Consider the following 13622-nt stretch of genomic DNA (forward strand, 5'->3'; position numbering starts at 1 on the left):
CATTTTGGCAGATCGAATCAGGCCAGGACCTACTCAGTTAATGGTAGGGCGTTGGGGAGAGTTATAGAACAAGGAGATCTAGGAGTACAGGTTCATAGCTCCTTGAAGGTGGAGTCGCAGGTGGACAGGGTGGTGAAGAAGGCATTCGGCATGTTTGGTTTCATTGGTCAGAACATTGAATACAGGAGTTGGGACGTCTTGTTGAAGTTGTACAAGACATTGGTACGGCCACACTTGGAATACTGTGTACAGTTCTGGTCACCCTATTATAGAAAGGATATTATTAAACTAGAAAGAGTGCAGAAAAGATTTACTAGGATGTTACCGGGACTTGATGGTTTGAGTAAAAAGGAGAGGCTGGATAGACTGGGACTTTTTTCCCTGGAGCGTAGGAGGCTTAGGGGTGATCTTATAGAGGTCTATAAAATAATGTGGGGCATAGATAAGGTAGATAGTCAACATCTTTTCCCAAAGGTAGGGGAGTCTAAAACTAGAGGGCATAAGTTTAAGGTGAGAGGGGAGAGATTCAGAAGGGCCCAGAGGGGCAATTTCTTCACTCAGAGGGTAGTGAGTGTCTGGAATGTGCTGCCAGAGGTAGTAGTAGAGGTGGGTACAGTTGTGTCTTTTAAAAAGCATTTAGATAGTTACATGGGTAAGATGGGTATAGAGGGTTATGGGCCAAGTGCGGGCAACTGGGACTAGCTTAATGGTAAAAACTGGGCGGCATGGACTGGTTGGGCCGAAGGGCCTGTTTCCATGCTGTAAACTTCTATGATTCTATTCTATGAGTATACCGTTTCATTCTTTTACCCGAAGGACACTTGGTGGGGATGAAAGACATCCAAGAATGATATACAGTGAAGAGGGAAATCTTAAAAAGAGTTTAAATTAATTTTGAATAACTTTTCAGATATTGAAAAAATGAAATAAATCGCTTATTGTCACAAGTAGGCTTCAAATGAAGTTACTATGAAAAGCCCCTAGTCGCCACATTCCGGCGCCTGTTCGGGGAGGCTGGTACGGGAATCAAACCGTGCTGCTGGCCTGCCTTGGTCTGCTTTGAAAGCCAGCGATTTAGCCCAGTGTGCTAAACCAGCCCCTATATTGTGTAGTAGGTTACAGAATAATTGACGGCGAGTGCAAAGATTATGAAAATGCTTTTTGATATTTTAGTCCCTCGTGAAACCTGTTAGTTTGGCTTTGATTTTCATTGCATGAAATAATTGAAATTGTGTAATTAGCATATTTTTGAATTTACGGGCAGTTTTATTATACACATCAGGTTGCTATGAAGTGATTTCTGTTTTACTTTGATAAGAGTAGAAATAATAACTATGGGCAGATTGGTCTGTTTATTTGCTATTGGGTGTGAGATTATCTTTCAGTAGTTTTCCCTGCTTTGACTTTACATTGGTTGAAATGTATCTGCAAATATTTTTTTAACTTGGAATTGAAGATTTGAATTTTAGAAATGAACTGTAAATGTAACTGTTGTAGGCTGGTGAACGTAATATTCATATAATGACTTCTTGTTTTTCTTCACTTGGAGAATGAAACCGCATTCTAGTTAGAAAAAGTAACTTTTGAGTTACTTTAGTGTAACAAATGAATTTTAAATGGGAGACCTGATGATTTTTTTCTTTTAATGAATCTAACGCCAAAAGTTTCTATTTTACTCCTTGAACTGCTTGTTGTAAATTAATGTTTTAATATTCCGTTAATGTTTTTTGAAGGATGTTCAATTGTGGTTTTTAGGCTGAGATGGAAAGCAGTTTCATGACTGTTACATATTTGAGGACAGTTTCATGCTATTACACAATAAATTATATAGTCCCTAAAGATGTGCTTGTTAGGTGAATTTGACATTCTGAATTCTCCCTCGGTGTACCCGAACAAACGCCGGAGTGTGGCGACTAGGGGATTTTCATAGTAACTTCATTGAATGTTAATGTAAGCCTACTGGTGACACTAATGAAGATTATTATTATTGCCAGTTACATAATGTAAACCCAAAGCTACCGATATGGCATTTTAAAAACTTACTCATAGTAGAAATATGTTTTGGTGTGCTTGGTAGCATGTTTCAAATGTAACTTCGGAAAATTTCCAGCTGGGTTTTAATGATAACCGATTTTAAAAATCCCATTAAACTGCCTTAATTACTAAGCATAATGTTTAGTTTACTGAAAAAATGTTGGATTGTGTACAAATCCAGCTGTTTTTTAAACAAACTTTTGTAGACTGAGCTTTCACTTTGCCAGACCCTTGTTAGACTTGATTGAAATTGAGTAAAGGTTGACATGTAGGCAGTAGATATCCATGGATGCTTTACCTCAAGTGCAGCATACCATAGCTGTTTGCTCTCCCTCCTGCATAGTTAGTCTCTGTTTTCTTTACCTGGATTGCATGGGGCGTGACACTTTTAAAATCTCTCTTTAATTAATCTAGTATCTTTATTACTATCCTGGGTTGTTTGTGATTTAGGTTGGGAGTTGTTGCTGCTGATCACTATGCAGCAGCTTTCACTTGAAATGCATCAATGAGGGCAGGATTGAACCCTGTGGACTGGCCCCACCTCTTGATTCAAAACCTTGCTAGATTATCACTACCATGGATCACATAATATTGGCCATTGAGTGCATCATCAGAGTCTGAACACCTGTGGAATTGCATTGCAACAAGATTTCAGCAAAAGGGTAAAAGGATTTTTGGTGAGGGGCAAAGTTAAGAATCAATGAACAGACTTGTTTGCCTTGGGGAAGTTGCTTCTGGATACTAAAACAGCTATGTAATTAATTACAAAAATCTATTAAGCTTAATTTATAAGTTGTATGTTTTCATCACTTCTCAGGAATCTTTCTTACAATAACCTGATCAGGTTGGATGAGGGAAGCCTAATGGGGCTGAGTGGGCTCCAGATTCTACGCTTAAGTCACAATACAATAAGTCATATTGCTGATGGTGCCTTTAAAGGACTTCGAACTCTGCGAGTGTTGTAAGTATTGAAATCTGCTATGCAGTGAGACGTGAACAAGTTTAGTTTCAGTGTGGATAATCTACAATTTGCACCATATACTGACATGTTGTAATGTAATGATCTTTAGGGTTTGGCAAATCAGGCTTATGTTCTCACAGGTTAAAAAAAATAAGATTTAATTATTTCTCTCAAATTGCAGTGTCCTGATACAGTAACCTTGTAAAAACCTATTGGGTTTTGTGGACCTTCATAACATTCCATTGGAGTGTCTCATTACTAGAAATTGGTCCAATGAGGTGATAAGTAGTCTGATTAGTGCTTAGTTTGTGTATTTGTAGAAATTCCTTTGCGCATCCTTGAAGATTAGGGATTTTTCCATGTGACCTGGTCAACGTTCCTCCCCCTCTCCATTACCACCAAAAATAAATCAACAGCCATTCATCTCATTTACTTGTTGCCGGATCTTGCTATCCACAAATCGGCTGCCATGATTCCCTAAAAGTAACTGTGACCCACTGGAATAAATATTGCACTAGCTGTGACACAGTTTGGGACATCCTGAGGTTGTGAAAGATGCTATATAAACTTTTACATTTCATAATTTAATGCTATTTATGACACCAGGAAGGCAGTTAGATTTCTTTGTAATTTTTGCAGTTTGTTGCCACAGATTAACAACATATAACCATTCAATCAATTTTTTTTTGCGGGGGGGGGGGAGGAATTTTATTAGAATGAGTAAATCTGGTTCTGTGCAGTTATGCCCCAAATTATACAGACCATGCATAAAATTACAAGGACCTGGTGCTTTGTGTTTGAGATCTTGCGTGTTGAATTTGAAATGTGTATTATTTCTTTGAAATGTGTCTGGGGAAAGAAAAACTAATGGTATTTTTTTCATCTTTGGGCAGCCAACATTTAGTCAGCTTGTGTACAAGTGTGCCAATATACAGTGCCCAATCTATTTCAACATATACGGTCAATGCTCCCAGATTCACACTTTGGTTTAAATTTCAATAATTGTAATAAAAGTACAACATCTCCAATCTGGCTATCAAAGTTGTCTGAAAACCGAACACTTTTAGAAGATGCCATGCATCGGTTTTAATTGTTTGAATGAGTAAGGTAACTAACTTTGGTGCATTGGTGCTGTGGCACACTGGACTAGTTATTGCTTCATGTGCCAGTTTTATCCCATGTTCCGAGTCATTTGAGCAACCCTTGATCCCACCTGACCTGACTAAACTGCCCTTTTAACTGAGAGGCTGTATTTCCACACGTACAGGAAGCTGCGGTTCTCTAGTACTTTAAATTCCGCACAGCCTGCGAGTCACCTTTAATTACCTTGTTGTTTTTTCCAGTTCCTTCACTTTTTTAATTAAAGTTTGAAAAAGAATAATAAATTTTTTTGCACCCACCCCCCCCCCTAAAAACTGGCAAGATCCGAAATCTGGCACTGACCTGGTGCTGATGTTCCTGTTTTTGAGACGCTGTACCTACAACAGAAAAATTGTTTGCAGAAAAGTCAGATTGTTCTTTTGACCAGTTTAAAGCTTGCTTCAATCGGTTTCCAGATGTAGAAATGGAGGAGAAAATACATACTTAATTGAAAGAGTAAATCGAAACAATTGGAAATATTTTTAATCGACATTTAGGATAAGAGAAATATCGGTGTAAAGGAATATTAACAGAGCTTCAAAGATTTTCATTCAAGACTGGATGAAGTGGGAGGGAGCAGATTAGCAACATGAAGGTGGTAGTCTGTGTCAACCTGTAGCATTAGTTTCATTTGGGTGTCAACATTGGTTCTATGATAGCACTTCTGATTCTTCAGTCAATAGGTTGAATGTTCAAGTCCCACTCCAACAATTTGAGTGCAAATCCAGACTGGCATTCTTAGTACAGCATTGACGCAATACTGCAGTGTCATATATGATAAACTGAGGTTCTGTCTTCCCTTTCAGGGATGCAAAATACCTAAATACATGGGTGGCATGGTAGCACAAGTGGTTTGCACAGTTGCTTCACAGCTCCAGTGTCCCAGGTTCGATTCCCGGTCCCGGCTTGGGTCACTGTCTTGTGCGGAGTCTGCACGTTCTCCCCGTGTCTGCGTGGGTTTCCTCCGGGTGCTCCGGTTTCCTCCCACAGTCCAAAGATGTGCAGGTTAGATGGATTGGCCATGCTAAATTGCTCTTAGTGTCCAAAATAGTTAGGTGGGGTTAGTGTCCGAAAAGGTTGAGTGGGGTTACTGGGTTACGGGGATAGGGTGGAGGTGTGGGCTGAGGTAGGGTGCTCTTTCCAATAGCCGACGCAGACGCGATGGGGCGAATGACCTCTTTCTGCATTGTAAATTCTATGTAATCTATGTAATTACTCAAAGTAGAGCAGGAGGTTCCCATTGGTGTGTCAGCGATATTTACTCCAACTAAAATTATCTGATCGCCATATTGTGCAAGTTGGTTGCTAGGCTTCCTACATTACAACAGTGCACTTTGTGCATGATTTGAAAACTTTCAACTGGAATTGGCAAAAGCTGTTGAAAGTACTCGAGGTGATCAGAATTGGTTGGAGAAAGGGGCAGCATGGTGGCACAGTGGTTAGTGCTGCTGTCTCATGGCGCCGAGGTCCCAAGTTCGATCCCGGCTCTGGTCACTGTCCATGTGGAGTTTGCACATTCTCCCCGTGTTTGCATGGGTTTCGCCCCCACAACCCTAAAGATGTGCAGGGTAGGTGGATTGATCATGTTAAATTGCCCCTTAATTGGAAAAATGAATTGGGTACTCTAAATTTATTAAAAAAAGAAGAAAAAAAGAATTGGTTGGAGATAAAAGAATGAAGCTACCATTAGGACACTATTTGAAGGAACTGAACTTGGTGCACGTGGACAAGGGTTGAGTGAAGGCTGTTAGATTTTTTTATTGTCACATGTACCGAGGTACAGTGAAAAGTATTTTTCTGCGAGCAGCTCAACAGCTATTACGATTGCCTTTAACAGTTATGCAGAAGTCATGGTAAAAAAAAATCATCAGATGAAGTACCAAAAGGTGGCCAAATAGGAGCCCAGTTGGGGAAGGTAATGAGATTTGTAGATGAGCAGGTCCTAGTAGCTAACCCAGTAGAGCACATACGAATGATTAGAATGAATGAAGTGGTGAAAGTTTACGGAATGATGTAAGAAAGGTTAAAGTTATGACGATTGGAAGAAATAATGATGTGAAAGCGGAGGTTAAGATAAATGGTCAGCAGCTGGAACAGGTTTCATAAAGTACCTGAGAAGAATCTGTCAGAAGAGGAATTGGCTGGAATAGCAATGGCTAAAAATGTACTCTCCAAAAATAAAGGATTACTTAGCATAGGAACGAGTAGTGATCATAATGATCAGGACTGAGATTTTTGGCCCTGGATGGGCTGAAATGTGGCTCTTGAAAAGCAGACATCTAAAGACTAAAGTTGTGAAACGTGGTTCTTGAGAAGGATGGAGTGGGTCAGTTGGAGACAACAAAATCAGTGAAGTTCTCAGGATGGTGGGGGAGGAGATCGTTAATGAACGTCAACAAAAGGCAATAAGGTTGGATTGTCCATATTATATGGCACGAGAACCTGCTAAAAGGGGGTGTTTGAAGGAAGATTAGAGGGATGGAGACAAAGAAAATAGGGAAGTCCTGCTAAAACTATGCAAAGTTCTAGAACTATACAAATCACTAGTTAGATCACTCCCGGAATATGATGAACAGTTTTAGACTCCATATCTCGGGGACGATATACTGGCATTGGAGGCAGTCCAGAGAATGTTTACGAGGTTAATCCCAGGTATGGAGAAATTTTCTTACGAGGAGAGGTTGAGTAGGTTTGGCTTACACTAATTGGAGTTTAGAAGAATGAGAGGCGACCGTATTCGGCTGGACAGGATAGATGTTGAGAGGTTGTTTTACCCTATGGGAGAGTCTAGGACCAGAGGGCATAATCTCAGAGTGAGGGGTCGCTTATTTAAGATCGAAAAGGAGGAATTTCTTCTCTCTGAGGATAAAAGTAAATTTATTAGGATTTGCATTTTAGAAATTATGACAAAATTACAATACCAAGCACAAGAAAATGCAGCAAAACACTGAACAGGGAATCGGTATCCTGAGGCCACCTGAGACGCACCAATGAGGAAGAGAGCCAGTCAGCAGTCCATAAGAAGGGAATCTCACTCACCCTTGAAGAAAAGAAAAAACGGATATCTAAGAAGTACAGCGCTCAGCCCATCACCAAATTTCTAGGCACCCGTGGACCAACCCAGCCTCTCTGGGGTCCCTCCCACTGGGCCCCTCGACAGGGGCACATTCGATCCTCAGGGACAACATAGTCATGACGCCGGGCCTGGGTCAGCACCATCTAAAAAGAAAACTCAGGAAATTATATCCCCAAGAACGTCCACACCACCCAAAACACTCGCACCCTGTCGAGTCTGCACCTACCCCATTCAGGGCAATGCACTACCCCCAGTCAAAAGGAGATAAAAGATAATTATCCTCATTTTAGCCAGGGGATAATCCCAGTCCAGGTAGAAGAACCCTCAAGACATCCATCAACAGGGAGGGAGGGCAGGCCCTCTTCCCCCACCACCTGAGATCCCCACCCACTCCACCGGGCCAGACCAGAACCAGGAGCAGGGTAATGCTTGCCCAGATGAAAGAAAAAAAATAAACCACAGGGAGGGGACACCCAACCATCTGACGGTAACCATCATCATATAAAGGATATCTAGGACCACTCTCCTCCCAATCCTCAAGTCACGAATACCAATCCCACTTCAGCCTACTATAATAACAGACCCACCTTAAATTCAAATCTAAAACAGATTAGCTCTAATTGGGGGGGGATGATCCTCCATCACAACGAGGACCGAACTAACCCTACCAGCCCCAAACTTCTAACACTCTCCCTGCCTCCGGCTCCACTCATCTTCCTTTTAACCAAGATGGGGTGATAAATAAGAACACCCCCTACTCCCAATCACAAGGATTATAAGACACATGGAGCCAGTTTAGCTCAGTTGGCTGGACAGCTGATGCAGAGTGAGGCCAACAGTGTCGGCTCAATTCTCGTACTGACCCCTGGCCTCGAATACAGGATACATTGTGCTCCATTGAATCTGATCCACCCAGCCTCCTGATCAAGATCATGGAAACATGGCAGCCAATCCTTGAACCCACTTGCGATCTCTTACACCACCTCGTCAGGCGACAGGCCCAGGGGTATACACTGGCCGCTCTCCTCCCAAACCTTTCAGGATTGACGACAAGCCACCTAACAGCAACTCCAACAGGAGGTGGCCCCCAGCAGGAAAAGTGCTCTCGTAAAGAACCTGCCTGTGCACCTCCATAGAAGTACATGCACCGCTGAGCTGGGATTTCAGCAAAGACAACATCTCCGTTGGCAGTCATCATCCGATATACATAGCACCGTCAAGGCGAAATCTCGCTCAGCAGCAACTGTGCCATTGTATCAGGGCCCCAATCCAATCGCCATGAACAAACCAGGATTTTAACTATTTATATTTTATTTCTGCTCTTTCTTGTAAAGACACTTACCAAACACTTCCCGGAACATAGTCCAAGAGGCGGCAAATATAAAATGTGCACTGGAATTAAAATAGAATCATAATCGCTTATTGTCACAAGTAGGCTTCAATGAAGTTACTGTGAAAAGCCCCTAATCGCCACATTCCGGCGCCTGTTCGGGGAGGCCGGTACGGGAATATGAGCATGAGCTCGCAAAAACCCAAACTGCTCGCGTGCTCGCATCACGTGCCCCCCCCCCCATGGAATTCTCGACCATAGATGCGGGGCCGTTAAATATGTTCAAGGCTAAGATAGACTGATTTTTAATCAGTAAAAGAAACACACATTGGAATAAGGCAGGAAAGTGAGTTGAGGATTTTCTTATCGGGCCATTCATTATCTCATTGAATGGCAGAGTAGACTCAATGGGTCAAATGCCCTACTTCTGCTCCCATGTCTTATGGTCTCAAGATGAAGAAAGAATGATAACTTGCATTTTCCTTTTGCTAAGATAAGGAAACCTGGTGACTAATTATTGGGCCGACTAAGCAGTTCAGATTCCGAATGCTAAGCAGTTCAAAAATACTCCATAAGCTGAAAAGTCCTTTGGCTAACCAGAGATTGTGATATGTGCTATATAGTGTGAGCAAGTAGGAAAATAATGAGGATACCATAAATTATGTGTTTATCCCAGTGAATTAGATGCCTGAATTCAATTGCTCATGCGCCTTCCACGTACATAGATTCTACACTATAGCTCCTGATTAGTACTATAATGAGAAGCTATCATTTGGGATTTTATTAACTGGGGAGAAACAAAAAGTAAGCAATGTTTTGAGACTATGCTTTTGGTTCAAAGAAACTTGTTAAATATTTGCTTAAAAACTTAATTATGAACTTAACCAGTATTCCTGGTACCTGATTTTTAAATTGGATACTCTACTTGGTGTTCTGTGTGCTTATTCTACAACATATCCAACATGCACTGCATTTCAGTCTCTAACTGAACCAGTCTCCGTGGCTTTAGTCAAGACGGATGTAGCTTTATTGATTTAGAGTTTCCTGTGTCTACATCGTGATTAGTTAATGGAGTGGACCCTGGTGTTTCCCTACAACTCTGTCTAAATTCTTTCAGTATCTTTATTAGACCTTTCCTTTGTTCGTCATCTGCTGGTAGGTTTGCATCTTTGGTTTTAGACCCCCTCTGATATCTTCAAACAGTGCCTTGTTTTCACACTCTTCTGCAAAGTCAAAGACTTCCCTTTGCCAGGTTTCTGACTGTCCAAATTGGAGAGGATCTCCTGAATGAGTTTCTTCTGCATTTCTGTCTATCTCTCGGGTCATGCAGTCAGTCTTTTCCGATTGTCCAATTTTGAGGATCTTCTGCAGCCAGATGGCAAGCAGTATTGTCAATCCTAAAGGAAATATTTGGTTCATTTATAATCAATAAACACTTTGCAACCCCTCCAGCTTTACATTCTCTCTTTTCTTTTACATGGTTACTTTCAGCGACAAGTAAAGCTGAGGGTTCAATCTTTGCAGAGTTTGGTGGCTTTATATGCACCATTCTTTGTTTGACAGCTTTTGCACCTTCGTTGGAGTCTTTGTAGTAATCACTGCTTTTATCTCCATTTAGTCACACGGACTTGTACAATTTGTGCTTTCCAGATTTCAACTTTTCTTCTCTACTTTCAGATTATACCAAGGTGAAACCTGTAGTTAGGAATGTCCATGGTGGGTGTGTTGAGTTGACGAGACATTATTCCTTTAATGGTGGTGGCCGGCAACTACTTTTCACATAATTATCAGAATCAGAGGATAGCATGTTGGTGGTTTCATGAGCTTTGTTTTTTGTTAAAACAGATTTGGCTACAGAATCACTGCATGGTTCTTTGTCCACCTTTCTTATTTTCAAAACAAATTCATCACTAATTATTTCATCTCCTTTGCTATTTGCTTCCTTTACCTTAAAGAGGCACTGTGGGTAAATCAGCCATTTGTTTGGTGTCTAGCTGTCCTCATCCTGATAGCTGATGTCATGCTATTGTGCATATTTTCCTTCAAAACAGGCATGTTCTGTTAAATATTTGCACCTGAAGTGAATCGCAATTAACAGAAGTTGTAACTACAAAAGGCTGTAACAAATTACTTTCAGAAAGGTCCAATTTACCTTCTTCCGATTTGCTGTCGTCTTTCCTAACTTTGGAAGAATTACTTGCCATCTGTTCAAAGTCAGTTAATGACCTGTCTATTCTGCAGCAGTTTATCATTTCTTCATAATCCGAACCCAAATTGAATTCAAAACACTCGTCTGAATCTTCATCATTATCATTACTATTCGATTCGGACTCTTCTTTCTTAAGATCACCTTCAGTCTTGGAGTTCTCAGAATCTGGTTTTCTACTAGATTATATCTTTGACAAATGTGTGTGGAATCATTCTTGTAGAAATAATTAATCAGTATCAGCAGAATCTGATTCACTACCATGGTTATTTGATGTGAGATTAATGCCTTCCAACATTTCTTTCTTTGAGTCATTTAATGCCCAGTGAGTTTCTTTAATTCCCACCCTCATGGAATCTCATACGTTATCCGCAGTACTTCCCTCAGATTCTATTATCATGGGGGAAGCTGCAACCTTCACTCCTACCAAATCGTTCCCCAAAGGTAAGTCTAGTCCATCCACTGATAACTCCTTAATCACTCCCACTACTACTGGACCTGACACTAAATAACCCTTCAATTGTACTTTATATACAATGGAACTGAGATATAATCTCCACCTGTTCCCTTCACTAATACCTTAGCTTTCATTGAACTCTCTGGAGTGAAAACCAAATCCTTTTCCAGTCTCCAAAGTCCAGTTAGAGCTGCAGTCTGCCCTGTAGTATTCTGCATTTTTGTTCCCTTTTCAGAATCTTCCTTATGAATTCCAACCAGTTTCATGGGCTTTCCTTGCAACTTCCAACATGTTGAATTAATGTATCCCACATGGTAACATGATACTTTCGAGTCTCACCTTCACTCTCTGTACCTTTTCTTTCTGGTCTGAGGAGATCTCGGCTATCCATTCTTTACCTTGGCTACCTGCCTTGCTTTCACTCTCCCACTTCCTTTCCTATTCAAAATTATGGGGGTGATGGAACACAGGTTTAAATTTATGGATCGATTCATAATTTGCAGGCATTATTTTTGCTTGTCTAGCGGTTATAACCCTTGATCTTCAGCATGGGCTTTTTCTATTTGAACCAGGGCATACATAAACATAAATACATAATCGATTAAAAACATATCCCCATAATTTGACATTTCTCCCCTTTTTTCTCCACTTAACGTCCCTCCCCTCCTGGCAACGAACAGGTCCTCAAACAGGAACATAAACCACCTCAATCTTGCCCAGAATGGAATGCAACATCTCTTTCTCTCCCCCCCCCCCCCCCCCCCCCCCCAACCACCACCGCGCCAAAACCCTCGGTGGCTCTACTGACCTCCACTCAGTAGAATTTGCCACCAGACGATCAGTGTGGAAAAAGCCATTATGCAGGCATCCTTCCCCTCCCTCGGACAGTTCCTGCAAATCCAACACTCTAAAGATAGCCACCAGAGGTCCCCGCAACATCTCCACCCCCACAATGTCTTTAGAGTTTCAAATATCAGGCCCCAGAACCCCATCAATCGGGCACATGAACAAAACATGTGGACATGATTTGCTGGTCTCCCCTCCATATTCTCTACCTCTGTAAAGAACCCACTCAAACATGCTCGTGTCATTTGTGCTCTATGCACCACCTTGAACTGCACCAAGCTCATCTTGACACAGGGCAAAGTAGGATTGACCCGGTGCGTAATCTCACTCCACTCTACCCCAACCCCCCAATCCGACCTCCATAAGTTCATAAGATATAGGAGCAGAATTAGACCATTCAGCCCATCGAGTCTGCTCTGCCATTCTATCATGGCTGATATGTTCCTCAGCTGCTACCTACAAAGTTACAGACCAAAAGCTGGATTGCGAATCAGCCAGAGCATCTCCTCCATCGAACACATGACCTAGGAATGGGAGTAAGCAATTTAGCCTCCCGAGCCTAACGCCCTCCATGTGATCATGGCTGATCCCATCCTGGCCTCAAATTCTGCCTGTTCTCCATAACCCTTCTACCCATTACCAATTAATAGTCTGTCTAACTCCACTTTAAATTTACTCCCTGTCCCTGCGTCCACTGTACTCTGGGGTAGTGAATTCCAAAGATTCGCAACCCTTTGGGAGAAGTAGACTTTGCTCAAATCTGTTTTAAATTTGCTAAATCTTATTCTAAGATTATGACCTCTCATTTTATAATTTCCCACAAGGGGAAGCATCAGCTCCACATCTACTTTATCCATACCTTTTAGCATCTTGTACACCTCAATTAGATCTCCCCTCATTCTTCTAAACTCTAGAGAGTATAGGCCTAAACTGTTCAATCTCTCCTCATACGACAAACCCCATGGGCGCGATTCTCCGATGCCACGCCGTTTGGGAGAATCGCCTGGTGCGCCATTTTTTCACTGGTCCGCCGCCCCTGCGCGGCGCAGTCCGGTCAATCACTTGAGACACCCAAAATGGCGATTCTCCGCCACCCCCGCTATTCTCAGGCCCGGATGTGCCGAGCGGCTTGCCCAAAACGGCTGTTTCCCGCCGGCGCCATCCACACCTGGTCGCTGCCGGCAGGAACAGCGCGGGAACGCTGGGGGGGGGCTGCCTGTGGGGGGGGGGGGGGGGGGGGGGGGGTGTGTGAGGGGGGTTCTTTCACCGGGGTAGGACTCAAAGGGGTCTTGCCCGCAATCGGTGCCCACCGATCGGCTGGCCGGCCTCTCTGAAGGAGGACCTCCTTTCCTCCGCGCCCCGCAAGATCCATCCGACATCTTGCGGGGCGACCTCGGGGAGGACGGCAACCACGCAGGCGCGGGTTGGCTGGTGCCAACCCGCGCATGCACGGGTGACGCCAGTTAGGCGGCAGATGACGTGGCGCCGCTTTTATGCGGCACCAATGCCCGGCGCGCGTTGACAACACTGCTTTAGCGCCACGCCTCCCGGGTTTCTCGCGGCCCCAATCCT

The 13622-nt window shown here is 42.7% G+C and overlaps 1 protein-coding gene across 2 annotated transcripts in view; it reads left to right on the top strand.

Annotated features, from left to right (window-relative positions):
- The window catches only part of lrig1 (leucine-rich repeats and immunoglobulin-like domains 1), a 186710-nt gene that overhangs the window by 131508 nt on the left and 41580 nt on the right, over nucleotides 1–13622 (top strand). For both annotated transcript variants that reach the window (XM_072472309.1, XM_072472310.1), the window contains exon 8: nucleotides 2852–2995. In XM_072472309.1, the coding sequence (XP_072328410.1) occupies nucleotides 2852–2995 (144 nt within the window). The remainder of the gene's footprint in view (nucleotides 1–2851; nucleotides 2996–13622) is intronic.

The sequence above is a fragment of the Scyliorhinus torazame genome, chromosome 13, assembly GCF_047496885.1.
Source record: "Scyliorhinus torazame isolate Kashiwa2021f chromosome 13, sScyTor2.1, whole genome shotgun sequence".
In the NCBI taxonomy this organism is placed as follows: Eukaryota; Metazoa; Chordata; class Chondrichthyes; order Carcharhiniformes; family Scyliorhinidae; genus Scyliorhinus; species Scyliorhinus torazame.